The sequence below is a fragment of the Erinaceus europaeus genome, chromosome 10, assembly GCF_950295315.1.
Source record: "Erinaceus europaeus chromosome 10, mEriEur2.1, whole genome shotgun sequence".
Classification (NCBI taxonomy): domain Eukaryota; kingdom Metazoa; phylum Chordata; class Mammalia; order Eulipotyphla; family Erinaceidae; genus Erinaceus; species Erinaceus europaeus.
This window is the reverse complement of record NC_080171.1, coordinates 95,047,686-95,074,715: the sequence shown is the minus strand read 5'-3', so window position 1 is coordinate 95,074,715 and position 27,030 is coordinate 95,047,686. Positions and strand designations below refer to the sequence as shown.

At 38.9% G+C, this 27,030-nt stretch overlaps 1 protein-coding gene across 4 annotated transcripts in view; it reads left to right on the top strand.

Moving 5' to 3' along the window:
- STRBP (spermatid perinuclear RNA binding protein) overlaps positions 1–27,030 on the top strand; it is a 144,505-nt gene that overhangs the window by 40,976 nt on the left and 76,499 nt on the right. For all 4 annotated transcript variants that reach the window (XM_060200124.1, XM_060200125.1, XM_060200122.1 and 1 more), the window contains one exon: positions 26,398–26,567. In XM_060200124.1, coding sequence (XP_060056107.1) covers positions 26,565–26,567 — 3 coding nt within the window. In that variant the 5' untranslated portion in view covers positions 26,398–26,564. The remainder of the gene's footprint in view (positions 1–26,397; positions 26,568–27,030) is intronic.

Genomic DNA, 27,030 nt, shown 5'->3' with positions numbered 1-27,030 from the left:
CTCCTCCTCTTCCTCTTCTTCCTCCTCCTCCTCTTCTTCCTCCTCCTTCTCCTTTCTCTCCCCTCTATAAATCATTAAAAAAAAAAAAGGCCTTGCGTAATGGTTATATAAAAATGCTTTCATGCCTTAAGTTCTGAGGTGTGGGTTCACTTTCTTGCACCATAATAAACCAGAGCTGAACAGAGCTCTAGGGGAGGGGGAGAAAAAAAAAGAAAATTGGAGGTTGTTTTGCAGTATTGTGCATGCATAGAGACCCTCAGTTCATTCCCCAAAAGAAAAGTTCCTTACTTTTTCTTTTCTTTTTATGGCAGTAAGTAGTTCTTACTACCATATACAGAGACGAGAAGTCACTGCATTATAGGAAAATTACTTTACTCCACATGCTGTAGCTGGGAAGTAGAACTTAAAAGGATTTTTGTAGTTCTTTAGAACTCAATATAAGGTTATCTTTTGTGGGGGCATAATTCTTATGCCATGTTTTTTTTTAAAGCCCTATTAATTAAACCTGAAAAAGTGTGTGCTTTTTAAAAAATATATTTATTTATTTATTTATTTATTTTTTCTTCCCTTTTGTTACCCTTGTTGTTTGATTGTTGTAGTTATTATTGTTGTTGATGGATAGGACAGAGTGAAATAGAGAGAGGAGGGGATGACAGAGAGGGGGAGAGGGAAAGATAGACACCTGCACACCTGCTTCAACACCTGTGAAAGGACTCCCCTGCAGGTGGGGAGCCGGGGGCTTGAACTGGGATCCTTATGCTGGCCCTTGCGCTTTGCACCATGTGTGCTTAACCCGCTGAGCTACCGCCCAACTTCCAAAGTGTGTGCTTCTTACTAAAATAATGATGCATGTATGTTCTTGAAGAAAAATATGTAGATGGTTTAAGCTTTTTTGTTTAAAAAAATTTTAAACTAGAAGCTTAAGCTTTCTTCTGTTGAAATCATTTTATCTTCTCTAATTTAAGTTACTAATAATGTATATAGTTTTTTCAGCCAAACATAAAAGATTGTTTCATCAGCTGTAATGTCTTTGAATCGTAAATATAAAGAACAATGATTGGTAAATGAATTGTGGGCATAATGTAGTCTGAAAGGCAGACAGTTGTAAATGGTGAGGAATTGTCTCTGGGTGTGATATGAAATAAGACAGTTGCTCACTTGTTTTTCCATTGCCTTATGATTTTATAAATCACTATGGTTCTGTCCCCATCATAAGTATTTATTGGCTCATAGTATATGCCCATGAGTATGTGAGGAAATTTGTGTGACTAAATTAATAGATTAAAATGCATGAGACCAGCACTGTGCCTGCAAGTGTTTGAGGTGGGGTAGCATATTAGTGACCACTGAATTCCAAATTATGCCATAATTGTAAGAATCCGTTTGCTGTTTAGAAACTAATAATTTCTTGGGTTTGAGCATTTTAGAGATCAATGACACATAGTTGATTCTTGTAACACATTGGCCTTTGATTTTGTGAATTGTCTTCTACTTATTTTGTTTTTCCATGGACTTCAGGTACATCAATCCTACGTTTTAATTGTCTATTCTTCTTGTGAATTCTTCTGTCATTTACTTCTTGATTCAGTTTAATATACCTTCAACTCCCATGGCCTTCTTGCTTTACCCACTTGGAAAAATTAACAGTGTTGCATAAAAGTGACTCTCCTACTCTTACCTATGTATTAGAATATGGTGTCATGGTGTCTTTTTTTTTTCTTCTTGCTTTTAGGGTTATTGCTGAGACTTGGTGCCTCTACTATGAATCCACTGCTCTTGGTGGCCTTTTTTTTTTTTTCCTTCATTTTGTTGCCCCCTTCTCCCTTTTTTGTTGTTGTTATTTCTTTTGTTGTTGAATAGGACAGAGAGAAACAGAGAGGAGGGGAAGACTGGGGGTAGAGAGATAGATACCTGCAGACCTGCTTCACTGCTTGTGACGCGACCCCCCCATACGTGGGAAGCTGGGGGGCTCAAACCAGGATCCTTATACTGGTCCTTGCACTTGGCTCCATGTGCACTTAACCTGCTGTGCCTAGCCCCCAGAATTTTTTTTTTTTTTTTTTTTTAGATTTTTTTAAACTTTACTTAATTTGATAGGACAGAGGCAAATTGAGAGGTAAAAACCTACAGCACTGCTTTACCACTTGTGAAACTTTCCCCCTGCAGGTGGGGACCAGAGGACTGAACCCAGGTCTGTGAACATAGTAACATACACACTTAACTAGGTGCACCACCACCCGCCCAAGAATATATATTTAGTGACTTTATTTTTTAATTATGAGTTTGGACCTCATAGGGGGTCCTTAGTGCTATCAGTCATGTGCTAGTCTATTCATTCCATTACTTTTTTTTCACTCCATTACTTCTTTAGATAGCTCCTTAACATTATTTACTTTCTTTTAAAACCCATTAACACCTTCTTTCCTGTCCACATGATAACCTTGCTTCTTACTTTAGAAAATGGATACGTTCTGTAACCTATGCATTTTGTCCTCACTCTTATTACTATAGACGGACTATCTAGTATGTAGTATCATTTAGTATCTAGTATCATTTAAAGATAATCCTTATCTAGTGACACTAGATCTTGCTCTCAACTATTTAAGGATACTACTACAACAAACTCCCCATTCCAGTTTTCCTGCATCATTTTCCATTTCTGTTGGATCATTTATCCACATATAAACATGTCACTTCATTTTTTTTTTTTTAAGTTGCCACCCTGCTTATTGCTGGGGCTTAGTTCCTTCATGATGAATCACCACTCGTGTGTGTGTGTGTGTGTGTGTGTGTGTGTGTATGTGTATGTGTGTGTATGTGTGTATAAATAAGAGTTCTGCCAATAATTTCCTCTAAGTATTTGTTAGTTTCTGGTCTAACATCCAAGATGTATTGAAATCCACTACTATTACTGTATTGCTGTTAATATATTGTTGTAGCCCTTTCAGTAGATATTTGATGTATTTAGATGGCCTCTCATTGCTGCATAGATGTTAATAATCATTAAGTCCTCTTGATTGACTGATCCTCTGAGCATTCAGTAATGTCTATCCCCATCTTTTTAAGTTTTATTTATTTTAAGGTCTATCCTGTCAGATATGAGAATGGATGTTCCTGCCCTTTTTTTGTGGTCCATTGGCTTATATGATAATTTTCCATTCATTCACTTCAAGTCCATGTTTGTCTTGTTAAGTGGGATTCCTGCAGACAACATATAGTTGGATTGTGTTTTCTGATCCATCTTCCTACTCTGTGCCTTTTTATAGGTCATTGACATTTATTGATATTATAGAATGAAGATATTTTAATGCCATTATTCTAAAATTTTAGAATGTTCTAAGAGATCTTATAAGAGAACTTCTTTCAGGGCAGGCTTGGTGATAGTTGATTCCTTCAACTGTTGCTTGTAAGAGAAGGTTTTTATGCCTCCCTCTAGTCTGAATGACAGTCTAACAGGTTACAGTAGTCTTGGTTGAAAGCCTTTCTCATTGAGAGCTTGATACATATCTTGCCATTTTCTCCTGGCCTTTAGTGTTTGTGAGAAATCTGCTGCGAATCTTACGGGTTTTCCTCTGTAGGTGACTCTTTGTTTACAGTCTTCAGAATCCTTTATCCTTATTCCTTTTCATTCTAAATATCATATCTCTTGGTGTCTTTAAGTCTGGGTTAATTCTGTTCAGGACCCTCTGGGTTTCTTGAACCTTTATGTATTTTTTATGTTGTCTAGTCTAGGGAAGTTCTCATCTATCATATCCTGTAGAATGCTTTCTTCCCCTTCCTCTCTTTCTTCCTCTGGTAGGCCTGTAATGTGTATATTATTTCTTTTGAAGTCATCCCACATGTCTACTGTTGTTTTCCATATCTCTTAATCTCTTTTTGAGATCTTCCTTAGTTTTCTCTAATTTGTCCTCAGTCTTGCTAATTCTGTTTTCTGCCCCTCCCCCCTTCTGTTATTTTCTGTAGCTCAGCTATTTTGTTACCTTCTTCTGATACTGTATTAGCTTGTTCAGCTAGTTGTGCTCTTAGCTATTTCAGCATTCAGCTCTCTAACTATATTGTGGTAGGTAGTGTTTTCTTTCAGAATCTCACTTGCTGTTTCCCCATTTCTGATGACTTTTCTTTCAGTCTCTTTCCTCATTCCTGTGCCTAATGCCTCAATTAGTGTTTGGATGTTGTCCTCATTCCTATGTGCTTCTACCTTTGGGGACTTTAGTCTATCTGGGTTTAGTCCTGGTTCATTTTTCCTGTTTCTTCTTGGTTTAACCATTGTATATGGTGTGTTATGAGGTCCCTTTCTCAGTTCAATGCACTAATCACACTTGCCTGGATTGACTTGTGTCTAACTAAGTAAGGAACGTAAAGAGTTCACAGTTAAGGAAATTAACAGTTGTTTCAGTGTTATCGCAGTCCTTGAGGTGAAGCACAGTGGCTGTTAAAACCTCTTTTGTTCTTTATCTTCCATGTAGGCTAAGGGAGCCTGCAGACTTTTTAAGTATAAGTAAATTTTTTAGCCTAATTACTCCTAACCAGTGACTTGGTTGGTTCCCAAAGTGTTCTGAGTCTTGTCTTGTTGTGTTCTCAGTGATCTTCTTTGTTATTCTTAGTTGACTGGGGAGAAGAGAGAGATGCAGTCACTTCTACTCTGTAGCTCTGCCTCTGGAAGTCCTCTATCATTTATAACACATACTATTTTTTTTTCTGCCTCCAGGGTTGCTCCTGGGGCTTTGTGGTGGCACACAGGTGAAGGATCCAAATTCATGAGAGAGTTTGCCAAAAAATTGATGTATATATATGTCCCAATAAATGTGTCTAGTGTTCCATTCCAGGCCATGCCCTGAGTGGTTCCAAAGTGTCTTGCCCTAGTGTTTTCATTTCTCTCCCCTCCTTTGAATCCCCGCAGAAGCTGCACTACCAGTGAGAGACACCTGAAAACTTGCTTTACCATTTGTGAAGTACTCCCCACCCCTGCAGGTAGAGAGCACAGGGCTTGCACCTGGATCTTTGCACTGGTCCTTGGGCTTAGTATTATGTGCGCTTAAACAGGTTATGCCACCGCCTAGCCATCCTTAATATTCTTCACTTAACTCATTTTATTAATACAGTATTAATATTATTATTGAAGAAAACATTCTGTGTTAATCTTTCTGAAGGGAGAGGAAGTAGTTCTAGTTCAATCTGATGAAATAGGGTAGTAGAGAAGGAAGTTTTAAAGATGTAGGAAAGTAGCAGTACTGCTGGTTGCTGAATTCAGACATTATTTCTGGATTGTTTAATTTAGTCTCTTCAGGGAACTGTGTGCAACTTTAGGATGCTAGCTGCCACTGTTGTCATAACGAATAAAAATTACCTTCTCTATAAAATTTATCCCAAGAGAAATTATATAAAGCCCTTGAAGCATCAGGATTGACAGACTAGAAATTCACTTAAGTGAAGCCTCATTAATCTTTAAGAAGTTGAAAAGCAGGAGTTAGGCGGTAGCGCAGCGGGTTAAGCACACTTGGCGCGAAGCGCAAGGACCAGCGTAAGGATCCTGGTTTGAGCCCCGGCTCCCCACCTGCAGTGCAGGGGTGTCTGTTCACAGGCAGTGAAGCAGGTCTGCAGGTGTCTTTCTCCCCCTCTGTCTTCCCCTCCTCTCTCCATTTCTCTCTGTCCTACCCAATGACAACAACAATAACTACAACAATAAAACAACAAGGGCAACAAAAGGAAATGAATAAATAAATATTTTTTAAAAAAAGAAGTTGAAAAGCAAACGTGTGTCAGAGAAGAAGTGTGGATTTGCAATTTTAAAATGTTTTCTGATATTTTCATGAAAGAGAATGAGAAATAATTTAAGAATGGACACCACATATGGATAGCATGTGCCTTTAGTGATAATAACACTTTATTATGTTTTTATTAAGTTATTGCCTTTAGTGATGATAGTGACATAACAGGTAACTGTAATTCTAAGAGGCTTAGTTTTAATCTAGGTGTCTTTATTAAAACTCATACAGAATATGCATTGACAGGGATGCTTTCACTAGAGAAATTGCCTTTCTCTCCATATGTTATAAATCTAGAGCAGCTGAATATTTGATGCTGCTTCTTTTGTTGCATTTGAGATGATCTGTGGTTTAGTTACTCAGTATTTTAACTTTTTTTTTTAACTGACAACTTTATGGGGCCAGGCAGTGGTGCACCTGGTTAAGTGCTCACATTAGAGTGCACAAGGACCTGGGTTCAAGCTCCTGGTCCCTACTAGCAGGGGAAAAGCTTCATTAATGATGAAGTAGGGAGGCAAGTGTCTCTTTCCTGTCTATATCTCCCCCTCCCCTCTCAATATCTCTCTGTCTCTATTCAAAGAAAAAATATTTTTAAAAAACCAACACCTTTGTCATGAGTGCTTCATCCTTCTGGGTCAACTTAATTTTATTTATTTATTTATTTATTTATTTATTTATTTATTTATTTATTTTATTGCCTCCGTGTTCATTGCTGGGGCTCGGTGCCAGCACTACTATCTACTGCTCCCAGTAGCCATTACCCCCATCCCTGGTCTAATTTTCTTTTTATTAGATAGGACAGAGAAAAATTGAGAAAGGATGGGAGATGGAGTTAGGGGGAAAAGGAGATTCCTGCAGACTTGCTTCACAACTCATGAAGCAGACTCCTTGCAGATGGGGAATAGGGGCTTGAACCTGGGTCCTAGTACTTGGTGATATGTGTGCTTAACTGGGTGTGCCACTACCTGGCACTCCTCCCAACATTTTTGGACAGAAAGATGCATGAATGCCACATGCATGAATGCACTTAAGTTTTCCTCAGTGCTGTGGGGGCTGGTGACTTGAACCTCGGTTATGGGCATTGCAGATCTGGTGTTTTTTCAATGAGCTCTTTTACTACCTGTTAATTGACAACTTAAAAAAAAAAGATATTCCTTAAATACTTCCATGCTTTCCTACTTTCTACATTCTTTGTGTTTCTTATAAGTTGGTAAGGGAGTAAGTTTACATATTGTACACATTGTCTGTTACTTTTGGATTAGATTTTTTTCCTCTCCTTTTTCCCATTCTGCTTTCCTAACCTTTAGCTTCCCTGTTAACAGAGGGTTGATTTTTTTTCTCTCAATCATTTAAATAAACTTTTAAAAGGCTAACTTCTGACAGCGACTTAATGTTCCTCATAACATTGGTTAGCACCTGTGTAACTCTTATTTTTCATTGCAGTTATTATTATTAATTTTAAGTGTGTATGTGTGAGAGAGAATAGAATAGGAGAAGAGAGGGAGTTGGGCGGTAGTGCAGCAGGTTAAGCGCACGTGGTGCAAAGTGCAAGGACCGGCGGAAGGACTCCAGTTCGAGCCCCCGGCTCCTCACTTGGGGAGTCGCTTCACAAGCGATGAAACAGGCCTGCAGGTGTCTTTCTCTCCCCTTCTCTTCTCCTCCTCCTCTCCATTTCTCTCTGACCTATCCAACAATGATGACCTCAATAACAACAACAATAAAACAAGGGTAATAAAAGCAAATAAATAAATATTTTTAAAAATAAAAAGAAAGAATAGGAGAAGAGAGAAAACACTAAAGCATCACTCTGGCACATGGTTGAACTCATGCTTGAAAGTCCAAGGCCTTAGCCATTGTGCCATCTCCTGGACCTCCTACAATTTTGATTCTTAAAGCTCGTTTTTGGGGAGGGGATGAGGGAGTGAATTTTAAAAAATTACTTATTTATTTATTCCCTTTTGTTGTTCTTGTTGTTTTATTGTTGGAATTATTATTGATGTCGTTGTTGTTGGATAGGACAGAGAAATAGAGAGAGGAAGGTAAGTCAGAGGGGGGAGAGAAAGATAGACATCTGCAAACCTGCTTCACCGCCTGTGAAGCGACTCCCCTGCAGGTGGGGAGCCAGGGGCTCGAACCGGGATCCTTACGCCAGTCCTTGCGCTTTGTGCCACCTGAGCATAATCCACTGCGCTACCACCCAACTCCTGTGAGGGAGTGAATTTATAAAGCATAATGCCACATTTTAAGTTATTGGTTGGTTTTATTCCATACACTGTTGCTAAGTTCCAAGTTAATTGGCATTTTCTTGTAAAACGTGTTTATTTTACATGAAGGCACTTTGTAGGGAGTCACAGATTTTAGCACTTAATAGACTTGTGTTCAAATTGTACATTTGCCTTTGTGATAACCTTTGATAAGTTATTTAGTCATCTGAATCTCAGTTCTTTATCCTTAAAACAAAGACTGAACACATGCTATTCACTTTGTAGGCTAATGTAATATTAATTAGATGATTTTTGTCCTATACACTCCAGCAGCTCATAAAGAATAAAAAATGGAGGCTTAATTGCTGAGGTGATCATTTTACAAGATTCGTCCTGTAGTTGTGTGTGATGTGACAGTAGTATTTGCTATTAATATGAACAGTTCCTTACCTTAAATAAATTATTTATGAAAAAAGCACCTTTATCATGAATCACGATTTGTATCTCAGTTGAAGCAGAGTCTTGTGAGTTTGAATTTGCTTCTTAGCAATGAAAGTATGCAATAGTAGCTGTGGTCATAGCACCTACGTACCTAAAACCTGGTTACAGACTGCTCTGTGGCAAGACAGTCTACATGGAGTCAAAAGCCGTGCTACTGCTGTGGAGAAAGATGGAAGCCACCAGAAGTACCAAGGCAATCTTAGTTGGGGTGTTAGTCACATTTTTTTGACAAATATTTGAGAACTTACTGTCCAAGCACATACTAAGAACACAGCAGAGAACAAAGTACAGTACCTGCCTTCAAGAAACATGCAGTTACAAAACTGGAAAGTGGTAAGACACATTTCTAAAATAGTGCCATAGGAGCACACAAGGAGTGCTGATTAATTCAGACTAACAGCGTGTGTGGACAGTGGTTTGGGGAGTAGCAGCGGTAGAGGTGAAGATGAAGGAAAGCATCCCAGGAGAGAGATTGTCTTAAGCTGAGTGAGTGATGAAGGTAGAGGATGTAAGTTTAAGATGGTATTTTGAAATTTTCATTCCAAGAGCTAAACATCTTATTTCTGAGACTAGGTTACTTACCGAGTAAGCATGGATGAGTCTAACTTCTAGCACTGCTCAGTTTTGGTTTATGGTGGTACAGGGATTGAACCTGGAACTTTGGAACCATAGGCTTGTGAGTCTCTTTGCATAACCATTATGCTATCTCCCCACCTATGTGTGTCATCTTTTAAGAGTTGTTTTGAGTTTGTTTTCCATAAGTCAAATAGTGAGTTTTTGAACCATAAACTTTTGTCTGTGTTGTTAAACTGCTTTGTAGAGTGTTGTAGAGGTATGCTTGTTCACTATTTGATGTCTTAACTTCTTATTGCTAATGCAAGGAAGAAAGTATTATTTTTGTATTGGTTCTAATGTTCTTATCCTGATTATCTGAGTGTAACAGCCTTGATATCTTGGGTAAACCTATTGATCTGGGAGTGTCTGACAAGTGAATAATAACACTTTATAACAGAACTGAATATTTTTCACATTACTGGTATCAATTGGTCTTTCCCTTTTACATCTCTTGCTTTCCCTCACTCCTCCACCCTCCCAACCCCTCCTTTACCATTTTCCAGATGGTTGGACAATTTAAGGCTCTCTAATAAATACATCTTTCCAGAAATAAGAAACTTATTTCCTTTCGTAAATTCAGACAAGGGACTCTTTGGATATGAAGATCACCGTATATATATCAATTATTTTTCTACCTTTTTGTACTATTTTTCTCTGAGTCTCTGTCTTCGATAGGCGAATATATAGTTCTCTAAGTATTGACAACATTAATTGAAGATTACACAAGGCAAAAATTGAGAAAAAGACAGATTGTTTTTATAGTCTTAGTTTTCTGAAGTATTAAATATGCACATATGCATTTATTTGGTGGTTGAGCTGTTGTGAAAACCCTGATTTTGAGTTTTCTAATAAAAGATCTACATTAAGGAAGTGTTTTTGCATTTTACTTGTTTTTCTGAACAGCAGGTTGGGGGAAAAATAGAGTTGGCATGAAAGTGTCATTATGAGTAAGTCTTAAGAGTTGGCATTTGTATTTTAAGGGCTAGGTGAGAAACAAATTATCTTGTGAAAAGCAAGACTATTTGATATGGATTATGGAAGTTTTTATTCCCTTTTCAGTGCTTATCTAGCCAAGAGTATGTATTAAATTGCAGTTTCACGAACACTGTTGTAGTGAATATACTGTGAACCAAATAATGATAGCAGACATATATAATAGATTCTTTGCTAGCAATTCATGTTTTTAAGTTCACCACATTAGAAATGTAGTATAACAGTTCTTTATAATTGAGCAGTTTGATTAGAAAACTTAAACCTCAGGGAGTTGACAGATTATTTACCTGGTAAAATATAGTTAGCCATGTGCAAAGACCCAGGTTTGAACTTAGGGCCACCACATGGGAGTGCCTATAGGGGTGGAGTGGTATTTTTTTTTTAATTTCTTTATTGGGGAAATTAATGTTTTACATTTGATAGTAAATACAGTAGTTTGTACATGTATAACGTTTCTCAGTTTTCCAAAACCTGGAAGCAACCCAGGTGTCCAACAACAGATGAGTGGCTGAGCAAGTTGTGGTATATATACACAATGGAATACTACTCAGCTATAAAAAATGGTGACTTCACCGTTTTCAGCCAATCTTGGATGGACCTTGAAAAATTCTTGTTAAGTGAAATAAGTCAGAAACAGAAGGATGAATATGGGATGATCTCACTCTCAGGCAGAAGCTGAAAAACAAGATCAGAAGAGCAAACACAAGTAGAACCTGAACTGGAATTGGCGTATTGCACCAAAGTAAAAGACTCTGGGTTGGGTTGGGGGGAGAATACAGGTCCTTCAGAGAACCTAGTGGGGGTTATGGTTGTATTGTTACATGGAAAACTGGGTGGAGTGGTATTGTTTTGGTATCTCTACCATGCTATTACTGAGGCTTGGTACCTGTTGCTTTTATTTTTTTGTGAAACTTCCTTCCTGCATATGGAGACCAGGAGACTTGAATCTGGATTCTTTATCATTAATGTGTGTACTTTGCTGGATGCACTACCACCCGACCCCTTTCCACAACTTTTTTTAAAAAAGTTTTTTATTATCTTTATTTATTTATTGGATAGAGACAGAAATCAAGAGGGAAGGGGGGATATAGAGAGGAAGAGGGACAGAGATATCTGCTGCACCGCTTCACCACTCACAAAGCTTTCCCCCTGCAGGTGGGGACCAGGGTCTCAAACCTGGTTCCTTGTGTATTGTAACATGTGCACTCAAACCATGTTCGTCACCACCCAGCCCCTTCTTTCCATGTCTTTCTTTGTCTCATCCACTAGAAGAAAGGGAGCAGGGTGGGGAAAGGCTGCTGAGAATGGTGGAATTGTACAGGCACCAAACCCCAGCAATAACTTACTGGCAAAAACAAATAAAATAGGATAGCTCAATTGTGAAGACTAAAATTCAATTTAGCATAGGCCAAGAAACTTAAAAATTAGATATACACTAATGCCTTACTAGATAGACATCAATAAACCTAGGCAATTCAGATAAGTGTTCTATAATTAGCTACTCAAATATTTTTTTTGGGGGGGAGACATCTCTTATTGGTGGTTTATTTTTTTAAATATTCTTTTATGGCCACCAACATTATTGCTGGGGCTCAGTGTCAGCCTTCACTTACATGGTATTGCATTTTTATTTCAGCTTACCAATAGTATTGTTATGATAGAGACCCATATCTCCTTTTCTTTTCTTTTTAATATTTATTTATTCCCTTTTGTTGCCCTTGTTGTTTTATTGTTATTATTGTTGTCGTCGTTGTTGGATAGGACAGAGAGAAATAGAGAGAGGAGGGGAAGACAGAGAAGGGTAGAGAAAGATAGACACCTGCAGACCTGCTTCACCTCCTGTGAAGTGACTCCCCTGCAGATGAGGAGCCGGGGCCTCAAACTGGGATCCTTATACTGGTCCTCATGCCGGTGCTTGTGCTTTGCGCCACCTGCACTTTAACCCACTGCGTTACCACCCAACTCCCTTCTCCTTTTATTTCTGTGAATGTACTGATAGCTAGCAGATTTTAATTCTGAAATTTCTTTTAGCACATGTGCAATGGAACACACATGTACAGACAAACATGTGAATTCACAATACTTTTTTTCAGCCATCTTTTTACATTTGTTCCGGCTATTGGGAAAGTGTATGGAGAACTTCTTGTATTTTATTAATAAGAACATGGCTGTTATCAGAAAAAGTGTGTCATGCTTTGTCAAGTGTTTTTATATACATTTCTCAACCTTAATCCTTACCTAAAACCTGTGTGACTGGCGGGTTTATAGTTCTACTTTTTTTTTTTTTTGCCTCCAGGGTTATTGTTGGGGCTCAGTGCCTGCACCATGAATCCACTGCTCCTGAAGGCCATTTTTTATTTTCCCTCTTTGTTGCCCTTGTTGTTGTAGCCTTGTTGCGGTTATTATTGTTGTTGTTGATGTCGTTCATTGTTGGATAGGACAGAGAGAAATCGAGAGAGGAGGGGAAGATAGAGTGGGGGAGAGAAAGAGAGACACCTGCAGACCTGCCTCACCACCTGTGAAGCAACTCCCCTGCAGGTGGGGAGCCAGGGGCTCGAACCGGGGTCCCCATGCCGGTCCTTGTGCTTTGCGCCATGTGTGCTTAACTTGTATAGTTCTACTTTAAGTCATGCTAATACTCAGATTTAAAACTTAATGCCAGCATTTTACTGGTACATTATTATATTTATTTAATGAGATTTTGTTGACAACTCAATGACTAAATATGCCCTTATGCCTTTTGGGTTATGCTATATAGCTTTAGATTTAGATGTTCCCCAACAGAGGCTTTGACATTTAGCAGAAACTTGAATTGCTATTGATGCTTTATGTTATGATGGAATAATTATTTCTGGACAAGCCTTCTTGACATAAAAACTGGAAAATATGTATGAGGAAACTCTTTCAGACTTTGGCAACAGGTCTTTGATCTTAAAAATCATGAAACAAGCTCCATAATTGTCCCTACTTTGTTCCTGAAAACAATTTCGTGAACTGGAGTCTAAACAGAATAGAGTACCCTGACTGTATTGAACTCAGAATTTAGTACTATTAAAATGGCTAGAATCTTCAGGTAGTATCCTAGAGAAAAAGAAGCTGTTTATAGCGGGGATTCCCACTTGTTTAAGTTTGTGGGGCCCTTGTGTATTCTTAGTAGAGGGCTGGTTTGTCTATGAGGTAGAAAGGCCTGGAGGTTTATCAGAGTGGCTGCCCCAGAGTTGGAATGGAATTGACGTAGTGAAGGTCTGCCCCAATATGTAACGTTTTCAAGTATTCAATGTCAGATTTTTCTAGTTATCTGATTCTTAGTTTTATTCACAATATTTAAAACAATTACATTGTAAATACTTATTTTTTTTTAATGGAATGATAGAAATAGAAAGAGGGAGAAAGCACAAATCAATCCATGGAGTTCTACTCGTGTTCTCTTTGTTGTCTGTAGTGTCAGGGATGGTACCTAGAACCTCTGAGGTGATCTACCACTAGCCACTTCCCTGGCCCTGTGAAGAATTTTTTAAATACATACTTTTATTAGTAATTTAACAGTGATTTACTTGATTATAATAGAGGTATAAGTCCACACTACTTCCACCACCAAAGTTCTGTGCTTCCACCCCCCCTCCATTAGTACCCACCATGGTTCTCCCAGGGGGCATAGATATGGGTTGACTATGTATATATTTTTTCTTTTCTTTTTTTAAGTTTATGCTTGTCAGTTCTCTATATTCCACATATGAGTGAAATCATCCCACTTCCTTACTTCACTATTCATAATCACTGCTACTCCCATCTGTTCAGTCCAGAAGACACTATATATATATATATATATATATATATATATATATATATATATTAGTGATTTAATAATGATTAACAAGCTTGTAAGATAATTGTAAAGGGTTACAATTCCATACATTCCCACCACCAGAGTTCTGTGTCCCATCCCCTTCATTGGAAGAGTCTCTATTCTTTATCCCTTTGGGAGTATGGGTCAAAATTCTTTATGGTGCAGAAGGTGGGAGGCCTGGCATCTGTAATTGCTTCTCTGCTGAACATGGACAATGGCAGGTTAATCCATATCCCCATGGTATTTTTTAAACTGCTGAGTTGTACTCCATTGAGTGTATGCCCTATGCTTTTTTAATAAGACTAATTAGTGCCTTTATTCCATTGTTAAAAGCTTCCCCTTGCCCCCTTGATAATTTAAACTTTTAATCAGGAAAATGAAAAGGCACACACCAGGAAGCACATGGGCCATTTGGGCAAAGATAGCTGACCACATGTGGAATTTAATGCCCATTTTTATTTGCTTCTTTTTTTAAAAATTTTATTTGTTATTGGATAGATACAGAGAGAAATTGAGAGGGAAGGAGACAGAGGGAGAGAGACACCTGCAGCTCTACTTCACTTGTGAAGCTTTCCCCCTGCAAGTGGGGACCAGGGGCTTGAACCCAAGGCTTTGTACATTGTAGTGTGTGCACTTAACCAGGTGCGCCACCACCTGGCCTGTTGTTAAAGTTCTGAGGCGCCAGCAGGCCGGGCTAGCTTCACGGCGGTAGAGAGAGACTCAGGGACACACAGCTGGGCTGAGAAGCTGCAGTTTAATCTTTATTCACAAACGGGCAAATCACCACACCATGTGCTTCCCCATCATTCTTCCTCCACGGCTGCTGCTGGGACTCTCGACGTCCTTAGCATAGGGGGCGGGGAGAAAGAGGGAGGCGAAACTAGTAAGGGCCAAACCAATTCTCTCAGAGTTGGGGGGAAGGGGGAACAAACCAATATGAAACATATCAAAGCTCTGCCTTTGGTTCCTTTCTGTGTCATACCCACACCTGTAAAAATTCTTGGTGCCCCTTCTTTTTTCTCTTTTCTATAAGGGAAACACCTGACTTCCTCAGGTGTTTTCCAGATTCTCTTCCCTCTTAGTAATGGTATAAAACCAAAGGTTTCTTGTCACAAAAGTTCTAGGTTTCAGTGGAACTGGAGTTCAGAGCTCTTCTGGCCATCTTCTAACATTTCTTCCTCTGTGAATATAAACCAGAATTCTTTTTGGGATGCAGAAGCAATTGCTTCTCCACTGGGCATGGATATTAGCCAGTCAGTCTATACTCCCAGCTATGAAGACATACTTTTAAGGACTAAAATTAATTTATCTTATATAAAATGTACTTGTTTGTCACAGAATTATGTTTAGACAAATAGTCATTTAAAAATAATCTAGGTGTAACCTAATGCTTATGCTTTATAAATGAAGGACTTGAGGCTCAGAGAGGCTGAAATTTGTTCAGAATTGTCCAGCACATTAATATCAGGACTGGAATTAGAACACCAGTCTTGTGAGTCTTAATCCACTGCTATTACATAAATTACGTTGTATTGCCTATCTCCTATTTTCCCTTAGTTCATGATCTCTACTAGTTTTCTAAATCATGCATTATTTTCCAGTCATTTTACATAAATATCTGTAGTATTAATCTTGTGATTTACACAAGAGTTTATTTTAAAAGGAGTTACTGAAAGGATTGAATTATATCAATACTTGTGCCAAACATATTGAGCTGTTCTGAAAAGCTACTTGTCTTTTCTGACCTAGATACATAGTTTCCAATTGTGGTAGAGGATGCCAGAAAGAGGAATGAGTGTTGGCAAGAGTTGGCGAATTCAATTATTGTATTATTGAATGGGCCAATATATTTCTTAATTTTTTTCTTTTTAATATTTATTTATTCCCTTTTGTTGCCCTTGTTGTAGTTACTATTGTTCTTGTTATAGATGTTGTCATTGTTGGATAGGACAGAGAGAAATGGAGAGAGGAGGGAAAGACAGAGAGGGGGAGACAAAGATAGACACCTGCAGACCTACTTCACCCCTGTGAAGCGACTCCCCTGCAGGTGGGGAGCCAGGGGCTTGAACCAGGATCCTTAAGCTGCTCCTTGCGCTTTGCACCACGTGTGTTTAACTGCTGCACTGCCGCTCGACTCTCTATTTCTTAATTTTTAACACCATTGTATATGTAATAATTTCTGTATTAATGTAACACTTGGTGAATTTATCCTTTATTTATCCTTGGTGAATTTATCCTTTACTTTTTCCAGTCAAAACCTGCTGCTTATGTTGCAAAGATGAGAACTAAATAATTTCATTTGTTTTAAAGCTGTTAATTTGTTTTTAACTCATGGGCATCCTGAGATGGGGTCAGTAGAATTAAACACATACACTTTATCTCCAAATAAGGCATGGCTCTTGCCATGCATGCTTTATTCTGTAGACTAACAGCAAATAATCGTGAGAACAGTGACACCATTTGAAGCTTTCTTACCAAGCTGTTGGTTTATCCTTCAGTATTAAGTGTACTGCAGGGGAGTACAGAAGGGTAGAGAATGCTTGAATATTTAACTGAGCTAGCCAAAATACTTTCCTTTTCTTTTGATCCATATTGTGAGTTCTGTGGATAGTCCAGTGACTTTTGTCACAGCCATTTAATGAGAACAAGATAATTAGCTCCTGAAGCATATTCAGATCAGTTACTACTTCATGTTTTATTATAATTTGAAGAATTGGATCTTAAATAGAGTTTAAAGATCACAGCAAGGATCAGAAAGATGTTTCAGCAAGTAGTAGAGTGCCTTCCTCCTTATTGTCACCACATGGGGATAGTGAAAGCCTTTATGAATGGCACAACTGTACTTTAAAAAAAATTAATTTATTTACTTTCCCTTTTGTTGCCCTTGTTGTTGTAGTTATTGTTGTCATTGTTGTTAGATAGGACAGAGAGAAATGGAGAGAGGAGGGGCAGGCAGAGAGGGGAAGAGAAAGATAGACACCTGCAGACCTGCTTCACCAGCTGTGAAGTGACTCCCCTGCAGGTGGGGAGCTGGGGGTTCAAACCGGCATCCTTTGCCGGTCCCTGCACTTTGCCCCACATGCACTTAACCCACTGTGCTACTACCCGACTCCCACAACTGTACTTTGAACTCTTTTTTTCTCACTCTGTATTCCCTCACCCTAAAAATAGAAAACAAAATTGGATTAGAGAGGTGGCACATTACATTGAAGGGGGGGGAATATAACACCACAAAGTAAAATACACAACTGCTTATTGATTGCTCATATAGTCAGTGGTATGAATTGGAAAAGGTACTAGAGTGGAAGATGGTGCGGTGGATAAAGCACCGGACTCTCAAGCATGAGGTCCATAGCTCAGTCTCTGGCAGCACATGTACCAGAGTGATGTCTGCTTCTTTCTCCCTCTCCTCCTGTCTTTCTCATTAATAATAAATAAAATGTTTTAATTTTAAAAAAAGAAAAGGTACTAGTGACCTGGTCCCAGTTCTAAAGATAGCTATGTCAATGTGTGATCTTACACAATTTATTTAACATCTTTATATGCTTGTGACTTTATGTATTAAGAGATTATGAAATAACGTTATAGAGAACTTCTTTTCTACTACTTTACAGACTATTTGAGGATTAAATATATTGCTGCACGAGAAAATATTTTGAGAAATTTGATTTTCTATTTTGTGTCAAGGACTATTCTTTTTATTATTATTTTTATTATTGTTATTTTTAAATTTTATTTATAAAAAGGAAACACTTGACAAAACCATAGGATAAGAGGGACACAACTCCACACAGTTCCCACCACCAGAACCTCGTATCTCATCCCCTCCCCTGATAGCTTTCCTATTCTTTATCCCTCTGGGAGTATGGACCCAAGGTCATTGTGGGATGCAGAAGGTGGAAGGTCTGGCTTCTGTAATTGCTTCCCCACTGAACATGGGCATTGACAGGTCGATCCATACTCCCAGCCTGCCTCTCTCTTTCCCTAGTGGGGCAGGGTTTTGGGGAATCAGAGCTCCAGGACACATTGGTGGGGTTGTCTGTCCAGGGAAGTCTGGTTGGCATCATGCATCTGGAACCTGGTGGCTGAAAAGAGAGTTAATAAAGCCAAACAAACTGTTGACTAATCATGAACCTAAAGGCTAGAATAGTGCAGATGAAGAGTGGCGGCGGTGGGGGGGTGTCTCTGTTTTGTAGATAGCTAGTAAGAATGTTTTAGATATATACCAAAGGGCCTGTGGCTATGCTAGTTTTTTTTTTTTTTCTTCCCCTGATCCTGAAATCTGATATGCAGGTGGATCCAAGTTATTGTCTGGGGAGATAATATCATGGCTGGAAAAAGGACCAGAAAGCTGGATCAGGGAAAAGAGTAGCTCCCAAATATGGGAAAGGTGTATAAATATTGTTGACTGTAAACCCCATCGATTTGATGTGATCTGGGGTCCACATTCTGTTTAGGAGCCTATGTGACCTCTGCATCCCTATAGATCTGAGCTCACATTCTATGGTCATAAATAGGAACATTCCAAGCTGCCCCAATATCAGGACCCATCTTCCTCAGGTATAGCATGGAGTATGTTGTCCAGCCTCCCTTCTGAGGATGGAACATTCTCGACCGTTGTTGATCTATATTGAGGACAAGGTGCTATGGGGGCCCACAAAGGGGTCTATTCTGTTGTTCCTGATAGAGATGACCAGTAACAATGGAGAGAGGGATTTATTTGAGGTCTAGGCCCATCATGTCTGTTTGGGAATCTCAGGACTCCCTAACTAGGGCCCCAGCTGATGGGGTGGCCTGATAGTGACTAAAGAGTCATTGTTAAAGTATGCCAGTCTCTTGCCCTTATTCAGCTTTTGCAGGTCAAGGACTATGCTAAGTATACAAAACAAAGAGAAAGCATAAGCAAGGTAAAAATATCATATGTCATTGGTAAATTCCATGGAGAGAAATACAACAGAGGCATGCTGGAGGAAGGATTGCTGTTTTATATAGGATAATCAAGGATGGATTCACAATAAGGCGATACTTGAGCAGATGTTAGAGAAAAGTAAAAGAGTTAGTTATATAGATAATCTTATATAAAGTAGCAGGTATAATAAAGGTTCCCAGATAGGATCATGAGGGAATTGTTTGAAAGAGAGCCGTGGAGTCTGAGTCTTAAGAAGTTAACTGGAATCAGATTTAAATTCGGCTTTATAGGCTCTTGTGAAATGTTTTAGTCTTAAGACTGAAAGGTTAATCATGTGACCTATTTTACTATTGTTATTATTTATCTACTGAACTGTGGCCTTGCACATGTGCGATTTCACTACTGGGCTGTCTTTTCATTCAGATTAAAACAGAAGAGCGAGAGGCACCATAACAGTGGAGCTGTTCCACATGGTGTCTGGGCTCATACCTGTACTGTTTGCTTGGTAATTGAATCATCCTAATAAACTGTTGTTATGTGCCACGGAGAAGAGAGAGAGAAGGTCCGGAGCGAAGAGGGAACACAAATCTTTATTTGCGCTGGCACCTCAGAGTTGGGTGCTAGAGAAGCAGGTTGGGCCACGTGGAGGTAGCGAAAATGGCCGCCTCACGCAGTAACCTTTCCTGCATCTGAACACCAAAGTGAAGTGCTGGCAAGAGAGCGAGGTGTGGAATAAGGGCTTTTATAGGAGCAGCTTCCAAGAGAATGGGAAGGGGGAGGAGTAACCATAGCACTCCAGGATAGGATAATAACTCTCGTGAGAATGGGAGGGGGGAGGAGTAACCAAAGCACTCCAAATATCGCGGGGAAATAGACAATGCCCTGAGGGCACAACAGGGCAAAACAGGCACTCCGAGAATGTCCCAACTCTCACTGGAACTAGCAGTAGCCTGAGGGGACAACATGGCAGATGTGACTGCATCTGCACAATTTCCCAGCATCTCCCCCTTTCCTTTTACCTAATGCCCAGGGCAACAGTATGTCAGTCTATGAAAAATCAGCGACGTGAAGGGAAGGAAGCTGCTGTAAAATTGTCTAAAGTGTCCAAAGGGTATACCAGCAAGTCCAATAGAAGTCTCAGTGCAAAGTAGGCGACTAGGGGGAGAAATGGCAGGGGATGAAATGCTGCATGAGGAAGGTCAGCCTCTGGAATTCCTCTGTGAGCTGGAACCGCCAAAACGTGACAGGTCAAAGCAGAAGCAGGAAAGGCAGACAGGCAGTAAAAAGTTCTGTCCTTGGAGTCTGTGAATCGGGTTCTTCAGATCGCATCATGTGACATCTAGGGTTTCGGGGTGGTTGTGCCACTGTAGTCGTGCCATCTAGTGGGTGATGTCAGGGTGTGCAGGGGTCCAGATGTTTTTTTTTTTTTTTTGGGGGGGTTCCTGTGGAAGAAACACAAACAATCTGCTTCTCATGGTTAACAGGGCATCTGATTTGAATGCTTTATAGAAAAAGAGGTTTGGTGCCTTAGCCAACTGAGTATTGGGGGATGTATCTTTCCTATTCATTTATTATTATTATTTTATATTATTTGTCATGGCAGTCAGCCGTTATCTGGAAGGTCCTGGGTGATTCGTGGGGAAAAAGAACTTATCTTTTAACAAGGACTCTAAGGTGTAGGGAAGCGGGAACTTTTATCTCTCTCTCTCTCTTTTTTTTTTTTTTTTTGTATTTTGCCTTTTGTTGCCCTAGTTGTTTTATTGTTGTAATTATATTGTTGTTATTACTGATATTGTGGTTGTTGGATAGAACAGAGAGAAATGGAGAGAGGAGGGGAAGACAGAGAAGAGGAGAGAAAGAGACACCTGCAGACCTGCTTCACCGCCTGTGAAGCGATTCTCCTACAGGTGAGGAGCCAGGGGCTCAAACTGGGATCCTCAAGCCGGTTCTTGCACTTAGTGCCACCTGCGCTAAACACGCTGCGCTAAACACGCTGCGCCACCGCCCGATTCCCAGGAACTATCTTTTAACATAAATTCTATGGCCATGCCAATAGCAACCTTGAGGGCACATATGGCTCCCCACATGTCCCCCTTTCTTATATCATGTTTTGATGTTTGGCGGACTTTGTTTTGTGGCAGGGCGGACTGTGCCTGTCTTAGGTTGGGGATCAGCCTTCCGTCTTACCCGTCATTGGAACACCTGGTCATTTTTGCCCAGTAGTACCAGGTGCCCTGTTTTAGGTTGATTGGATAGCGCTAGTTTCCCTTTTACCCGTCATTGGCTAGCCAGTCCTCTACATGGTGGATATTCTGATGGAGGGGGCAAATCCTCCACAGCAACTCAATATTCTGCCATGTCCAGCCTATGATAGTGAGTTTGTATAGGTTGCATCTTTATGGCATCAATCTGTTGTTGCAAAAAGGCCATGAGCTTATTAAAAATTATAGGGCCGTGGTCTGGGAGGTGTCGCAGTGGATAAGGCATTAGACTCTCAAGTGTGAGGTCTCAAGTTCGATCCCTGGCAGCACATGTACCAGAAAGACAATGCCCTGAGGGCACAACATGGCAAGAAACAGGCACTCCGAGAATGTCCCAACTCTCATGGGAACTAGCAGTAGCCTGAGGGGACAACATGGCAGACTGCATCTGCACAATTTCCCAGCAGTAAACTATCTATCTGGCTTCCAAAAATTTAAATTCTATAAATATCACATAGATTGCAGGTGTATATCACTATATATTAACATCCACGTATATTACATCTTGTTCATCCCTGAACATCTAATTTAGAATTTACAGGGGACATTCTGAGCTATTACTGGGAATAAGCTATGTGGGAAAGCAAGATAAGATAAAAGTGAAGAGTTTGGTGATGGATTGGATGGGGGTGAGGGAGGGAAGTGTTAGAGCATGAGAAATTCCCAAGTTTTTAGCATAAGCTGTTGAGGACATTGCTTTCAGTTGAGGCAGACATTCTCAGGGCTATGTCTTTTGTATTTTGAGGCTGAATGGAGCAAGATCTTTGACTGAGGGGGAAGGTCAGGAGTTGGCTTGGGATACGTTAGGCTCAAGATACTTATTAGATACCCAGATAAATACGTTACTTACATATTTGAATGTGGGTCTGGAACCCATGTCATATAAATGTAGGACTCTTCAGTGTACAGATGGCCTTTAAAGTCTTAAGCCTAGGTGAATTTGCCAAGGAGGTATATAAGATTGTCAAGAGATTTAAGTATGAGGGCTAAGTTCTGAGTTACTCTAGCATTTAGAAGTTTGGAGATAGAAAAAAAGGAGACAGTAATATATGAAATAGTAGAATTAAGAGGCAGGTATATTAGAAAGCAAAGAAAATAAAATGTTTCAAGTAGGAAATCTTGCCACCTTATTTCTTAGAGGTTGACTACAAGAGAACTGAAAATTGTTCACAGCATTAAATACCATGGAAGTCCTAGGGGACTTTGACAAGAATTTTTCAATAGAACATTAGGGCAAAAGGGTAATTGAAATTACTTTAAGAGAGTAGGAGGAGAGGAAATAGAAACCAAAAGTGTAAAATTAAGAATTTTGGCCTCAAAGGGGCAGAGAATTGGACTGTAGGGAGACAAGAAGTTAAGGAAAATGTATGTGTGTGTGTGTGTGTGTGTGTGTGTGTGTGTGTGTGTAAGTAAGTGAGAGAAATAGAGAGGAGAGAAGGGGAGAGGGTGGTAGAGGATTACTGGAATGATCCTTGAACAGGTAAAAGTAGAATAGTTTAAGTAGGGCTTGAATTTAGAGGTTTGCATATGATAGGAATAGCAATCGTTCATAATAACAAGTAGAGAAAAGACATAATAAGATTGCTGTTTTCCATAAAACAGAAAGCTGGGTAACCAGTCAGATATGATACGGGAAAAGTAGTTAAGAAGTAAGGCACAAAAGATGTGAAATAATTAATGCAGAAGTAAGACACTATAGCACCACCCCAACCATCATGAAGCATCTCATGTGGTTACCAGGAACCCCAAGGCTGGTCCTCACATAGGTAAAGTGTATCTGCTACTGGGTGAACTATTCCCTAGCTCTTCCAATGTACTGTTTAGTTTATTTGTTTTTATATTGCACCATCACCACCATCATCATCATTATTTTGGTTGTTTTTTCCCTGGAAGCAATCATAAGGACAGGGATTTTTGTGCTCACAACTATAATGGGCATAATGATTAATGATTTGTTGAGATGTGTTAAATTATTGGTTCTTTCACCAAATGAGCTAGCTAACTGGATGTTTTGTTATCTACAGTTTTGTCACTTTTCGGTCAGGAACTGGAAAGAGGTAGCTCCATCCATTTATTTCATTGAGGAAATGTGTTTTTCTGTTACCTTTTCCTTTGCTTACTTGGTAACTTAATTTTGCTCAGTGATAGCTAGTATTCAGAAAACATTTTGCTTCTACAGAACTGACCTGTAGCATCTGTTAATAAGGATACTTGTTCAAACTGTTACTTGAGAAAGGACTTTTTGGCCTGTGTCTGTGCTGCATGACTTCAAACACTATAAAGTGGGATAGGGATGATACTTGGATTTTTGGAGTGGACATATATTGATAGAATTAGGATTTCAGTAGCTTACCCAATGTGCCTTTTAAAGTATGAAAGTATAGGAAATTTTCAGAGGAAATTTTGATTAATCTTTATATTCCTTTCACTACCACGCATAGTACCAGCTACAGAACAGGTGATTAATTAGTATATATCCATTTTATATAAACAGTGTGCAATTTAAAACAATCCTCTTGGTGTACCTTTTTCTAATTTTATCTTGATCATTGTTAATATAATATAGTAGATGTATAGAATTTTTTCATAATAAAAAGCTGAGCTTGGGCATTTTGGTTTTTACATAGTTTCCTTTAAAGAAGGTATATTACACATGTTCTGGGAGGTGACGCCGTGGATAAAAAATTAAACTCAAGCATGAGGTTCTGAGTTCAATCCCTGGCAGCACATATACCAGAGTGATGTCTGGTTCTTTCTCCTCCTACTTTCCTATTAAATAATCTTAGAGAGAGAGAAGAATATGTCAGTATTACCACTTTTTAAAGTTTTTATTGTTACTGTTTTGAGAGTTAAAATGTTGGATTCATGTCTCAGTGCAGCATACTACATGTGTTTTTATATTTTGCCACGTGCCTGTGACTCTTTTTCATTCTTTGTTTTCAGATATATGTTTAGAGAGAGACACAGAAAGAGAGAGAGACATCACAGCACTAGAGCTTCCTCTCATGCCATAGCACCTCTCATGTGGTGCCTTGAACCCAGGTTCTGCACATGGCAAGTCATATAACCTACTGGGTGAGCTATCAACCTGTTCCTACCTGGGATTTAAAAAATAGAAATAAATTTTATTTAAATATTTTGCCTTAATTTTTAATAATTCTGTGCTTCTTTAGTTACATAAAATTTCCTGTATTTGAGTTTTATAGTTTATATATAGAAAGCATAGTCATTCTTCAGTTTTGAGATTTGCTTCAAGGAAGAGTCTAGGACCTTGAGATAACAGCTGGGAGGATACCTTCTTTGCCATGATTGTGACGTCAACCCCTGATGTGCCACACGGGTATACTGTGGCACTGGGGGGCTGCTTTGGGGACCCCTCCATATGTATTTATTATGTATAATGTGGAAAAGTTGGCTTGCAGCAGTGAAGCTCTGGTGATGACCAGAAACAAAAGCAGAAGGGTCTAATGTTCACACATGCAAAACCTGACTTTCAGCATCTGAAGTCTTAGCCTTTAAAGATCAATTTAAAAAGTGATACAAAAATAGCAAGACAGTCCATGGCAGAAAACTGGTGAGTTAGAATTCCTTAAAAATAGTAATATTTTATATACATAGGACAGTTGATGCTATGAGGATGAAAAGGCAAACCATAAACAGAAAATTTAAATGCAAAAAAAAAAAAAAAAAACACCATATCTGGTAAAGGACTGGCATCTAAAATGAGAACTTCTCAAATATATATCCAGAAAATAGTCTAATTAAAAATAAGTGGGTAGAAGATCTGAGCAGACACCTCATCAAAGAAAACATGTAGATGGAAAAATAAAACATATGATTCATCACGTCATCTGTCACCATGAAACTTCACATTAAAACAGTGCCATTATATGCTTGTAAGAACGAATGTCTAAAGTGCAAAATTTTGGCAGCACCAAATGCTGATGAGGGTGCAGATGACTCGGAGCTTTCATTTATTACTGGTGTTACTGGTGGTGTAAAATACAACCACTTGGATGGAATACAGTGTGGAAATATCTTAAAAATCTAAATATAGTTTTGTCATGTAGTCCCACGATGATGCCCATTGGTATTTACCTGAATTAGCTGAAAATTTAGGTTTACATAAAATTCTGTACTCCAGTGTTTATAGTAGCTTTATTGCTAATTGACAGTACTTAGAAATAAGCTCAGGGAGTCGGGCTGTAGCGCAGCGGGTTAAGCGCAGGTGGCGCAAAGCACAAGGACCGGCATGAGGATCCCGGTTTGAACCCCGGCTCCCCACCTGCAGGGGAGTCGCTTCACAGGCGGTGAAGCAGGTCTGCAGGTGTCTATCTTTCTCTCCTCCTCTCTGTCTTCCCCTCCTCTCTCCATTTCTCTCTGTCCTATCCAACAACGACAACAACAATAATAACTACAATAATAAAACAACAAGGGCAACAAAAGGGAATAAATAAATAAAATAAATATTAAAAAAAAAGAATAAGCTCAGATGCCTTCAGCAGGTGAATGGATAAATAAGCTATGGGCAATGTAATATAATTTAGTAATAAAGAGAAATGACATTGTGGAGAAGCTGCACTGCTGTGCTGTGTAATGTTTGAAATGGGGACATTAATAGGTAAAGCACAGATTTTTAGGGTGTGAAACGCTTCTATATGATTCTACAGTGGTGAATTTGTGTCATTACACATTTGTCAAAACCCATAGATTGACAATCTAAAGAGTGAGCCCTAGGGTAAACAATGGATTTTAGTTTATAATAATGTTTAGCTTTATTTTAATACAAATATAGCTAGCTAAACAAGAAATATTGATAATTGTGGTTGGGGAGAAATGTTATATGGAATTCTAACATCCACTCAGATTTTTCAGAAATTCTAAACCTGCTCTAGAAAAATGTCAGTTTAAAAAACAGTGGTTGATTTAAAAAAAAGAAAGATACGCACACATTTGCATATATTTGCTACCCCCCCCCCATAATGGCACACACTTTTGTACGTTCTCCTTGCTATATTATATAATGCTAATATTTTCAAAGCTGTTTTTTTCCAGAGAAACGTATACATATCTATAAACAAAGTAGTTTGATATTTGAGAATTTTTTTCTACCTCTGAAGCCATTTATTGACTGTACACTATTTGGCAAATCCTTTAACTTGTTTATTTTTGGAGAATTTCTTAGATTTTGTTTTAAATGAGCTAATATTCCTCTATACTTTTCTTTTTTGAATTCCACATTCAGATACAAAACAAAAATTATAAATAAGCATTTTTAAATGCCTGTTTTTCCTTCTTGTAGGTATATTCCGTAAAACAAACTTTTAAAGTATATTTGCTGTATTGACTCTGAGCTGTCAGAGGACTCAGGCTTATGAGGAAGTACTATCACACAAAACAGTGTCTGCTGAAGACAACAAGAAAGAAGGGAAAGGATCGAAGAAAGAAGCTAAAACACTTTAAAGAACCATGGTAAGTTATTATTTGCATTTTTAAAATTTTAGTTACAAAAATTATAATACTTTAGAATGGGGAAGTGTTTAACAGTGAGAGCAAGTGAAAAATAATGGCATTATGGTGGCTGGTAGTGCAGCAGGTTAACCGCATATGGCGCCAAGCCCAAGGAACTGCATAAGGATCCCTATTCGAGTCCCCAGCTCCCCACCTGTAGGGGGTTAGCTGCATGAGTGGTGAAGCAGGTCTGCAGGTGTCTATCTTTCTCCCCTCCCCATCTTCCCCTTCTTTATTTTTCTCTGTCCTATCCAACAACGACGACATCAATAACAACAATAACAATCACAGCAACGATAAAAAAAAAAAAACCCAAGGGCAATAAAATGGAATAATGTCCTCCAGGAGCACCGAGCCCCAGCAATAACCCTGAAGGCAAAAGAAAAAGCATTATATTGGCTCTAGTGTATCAAACAGAGATAGT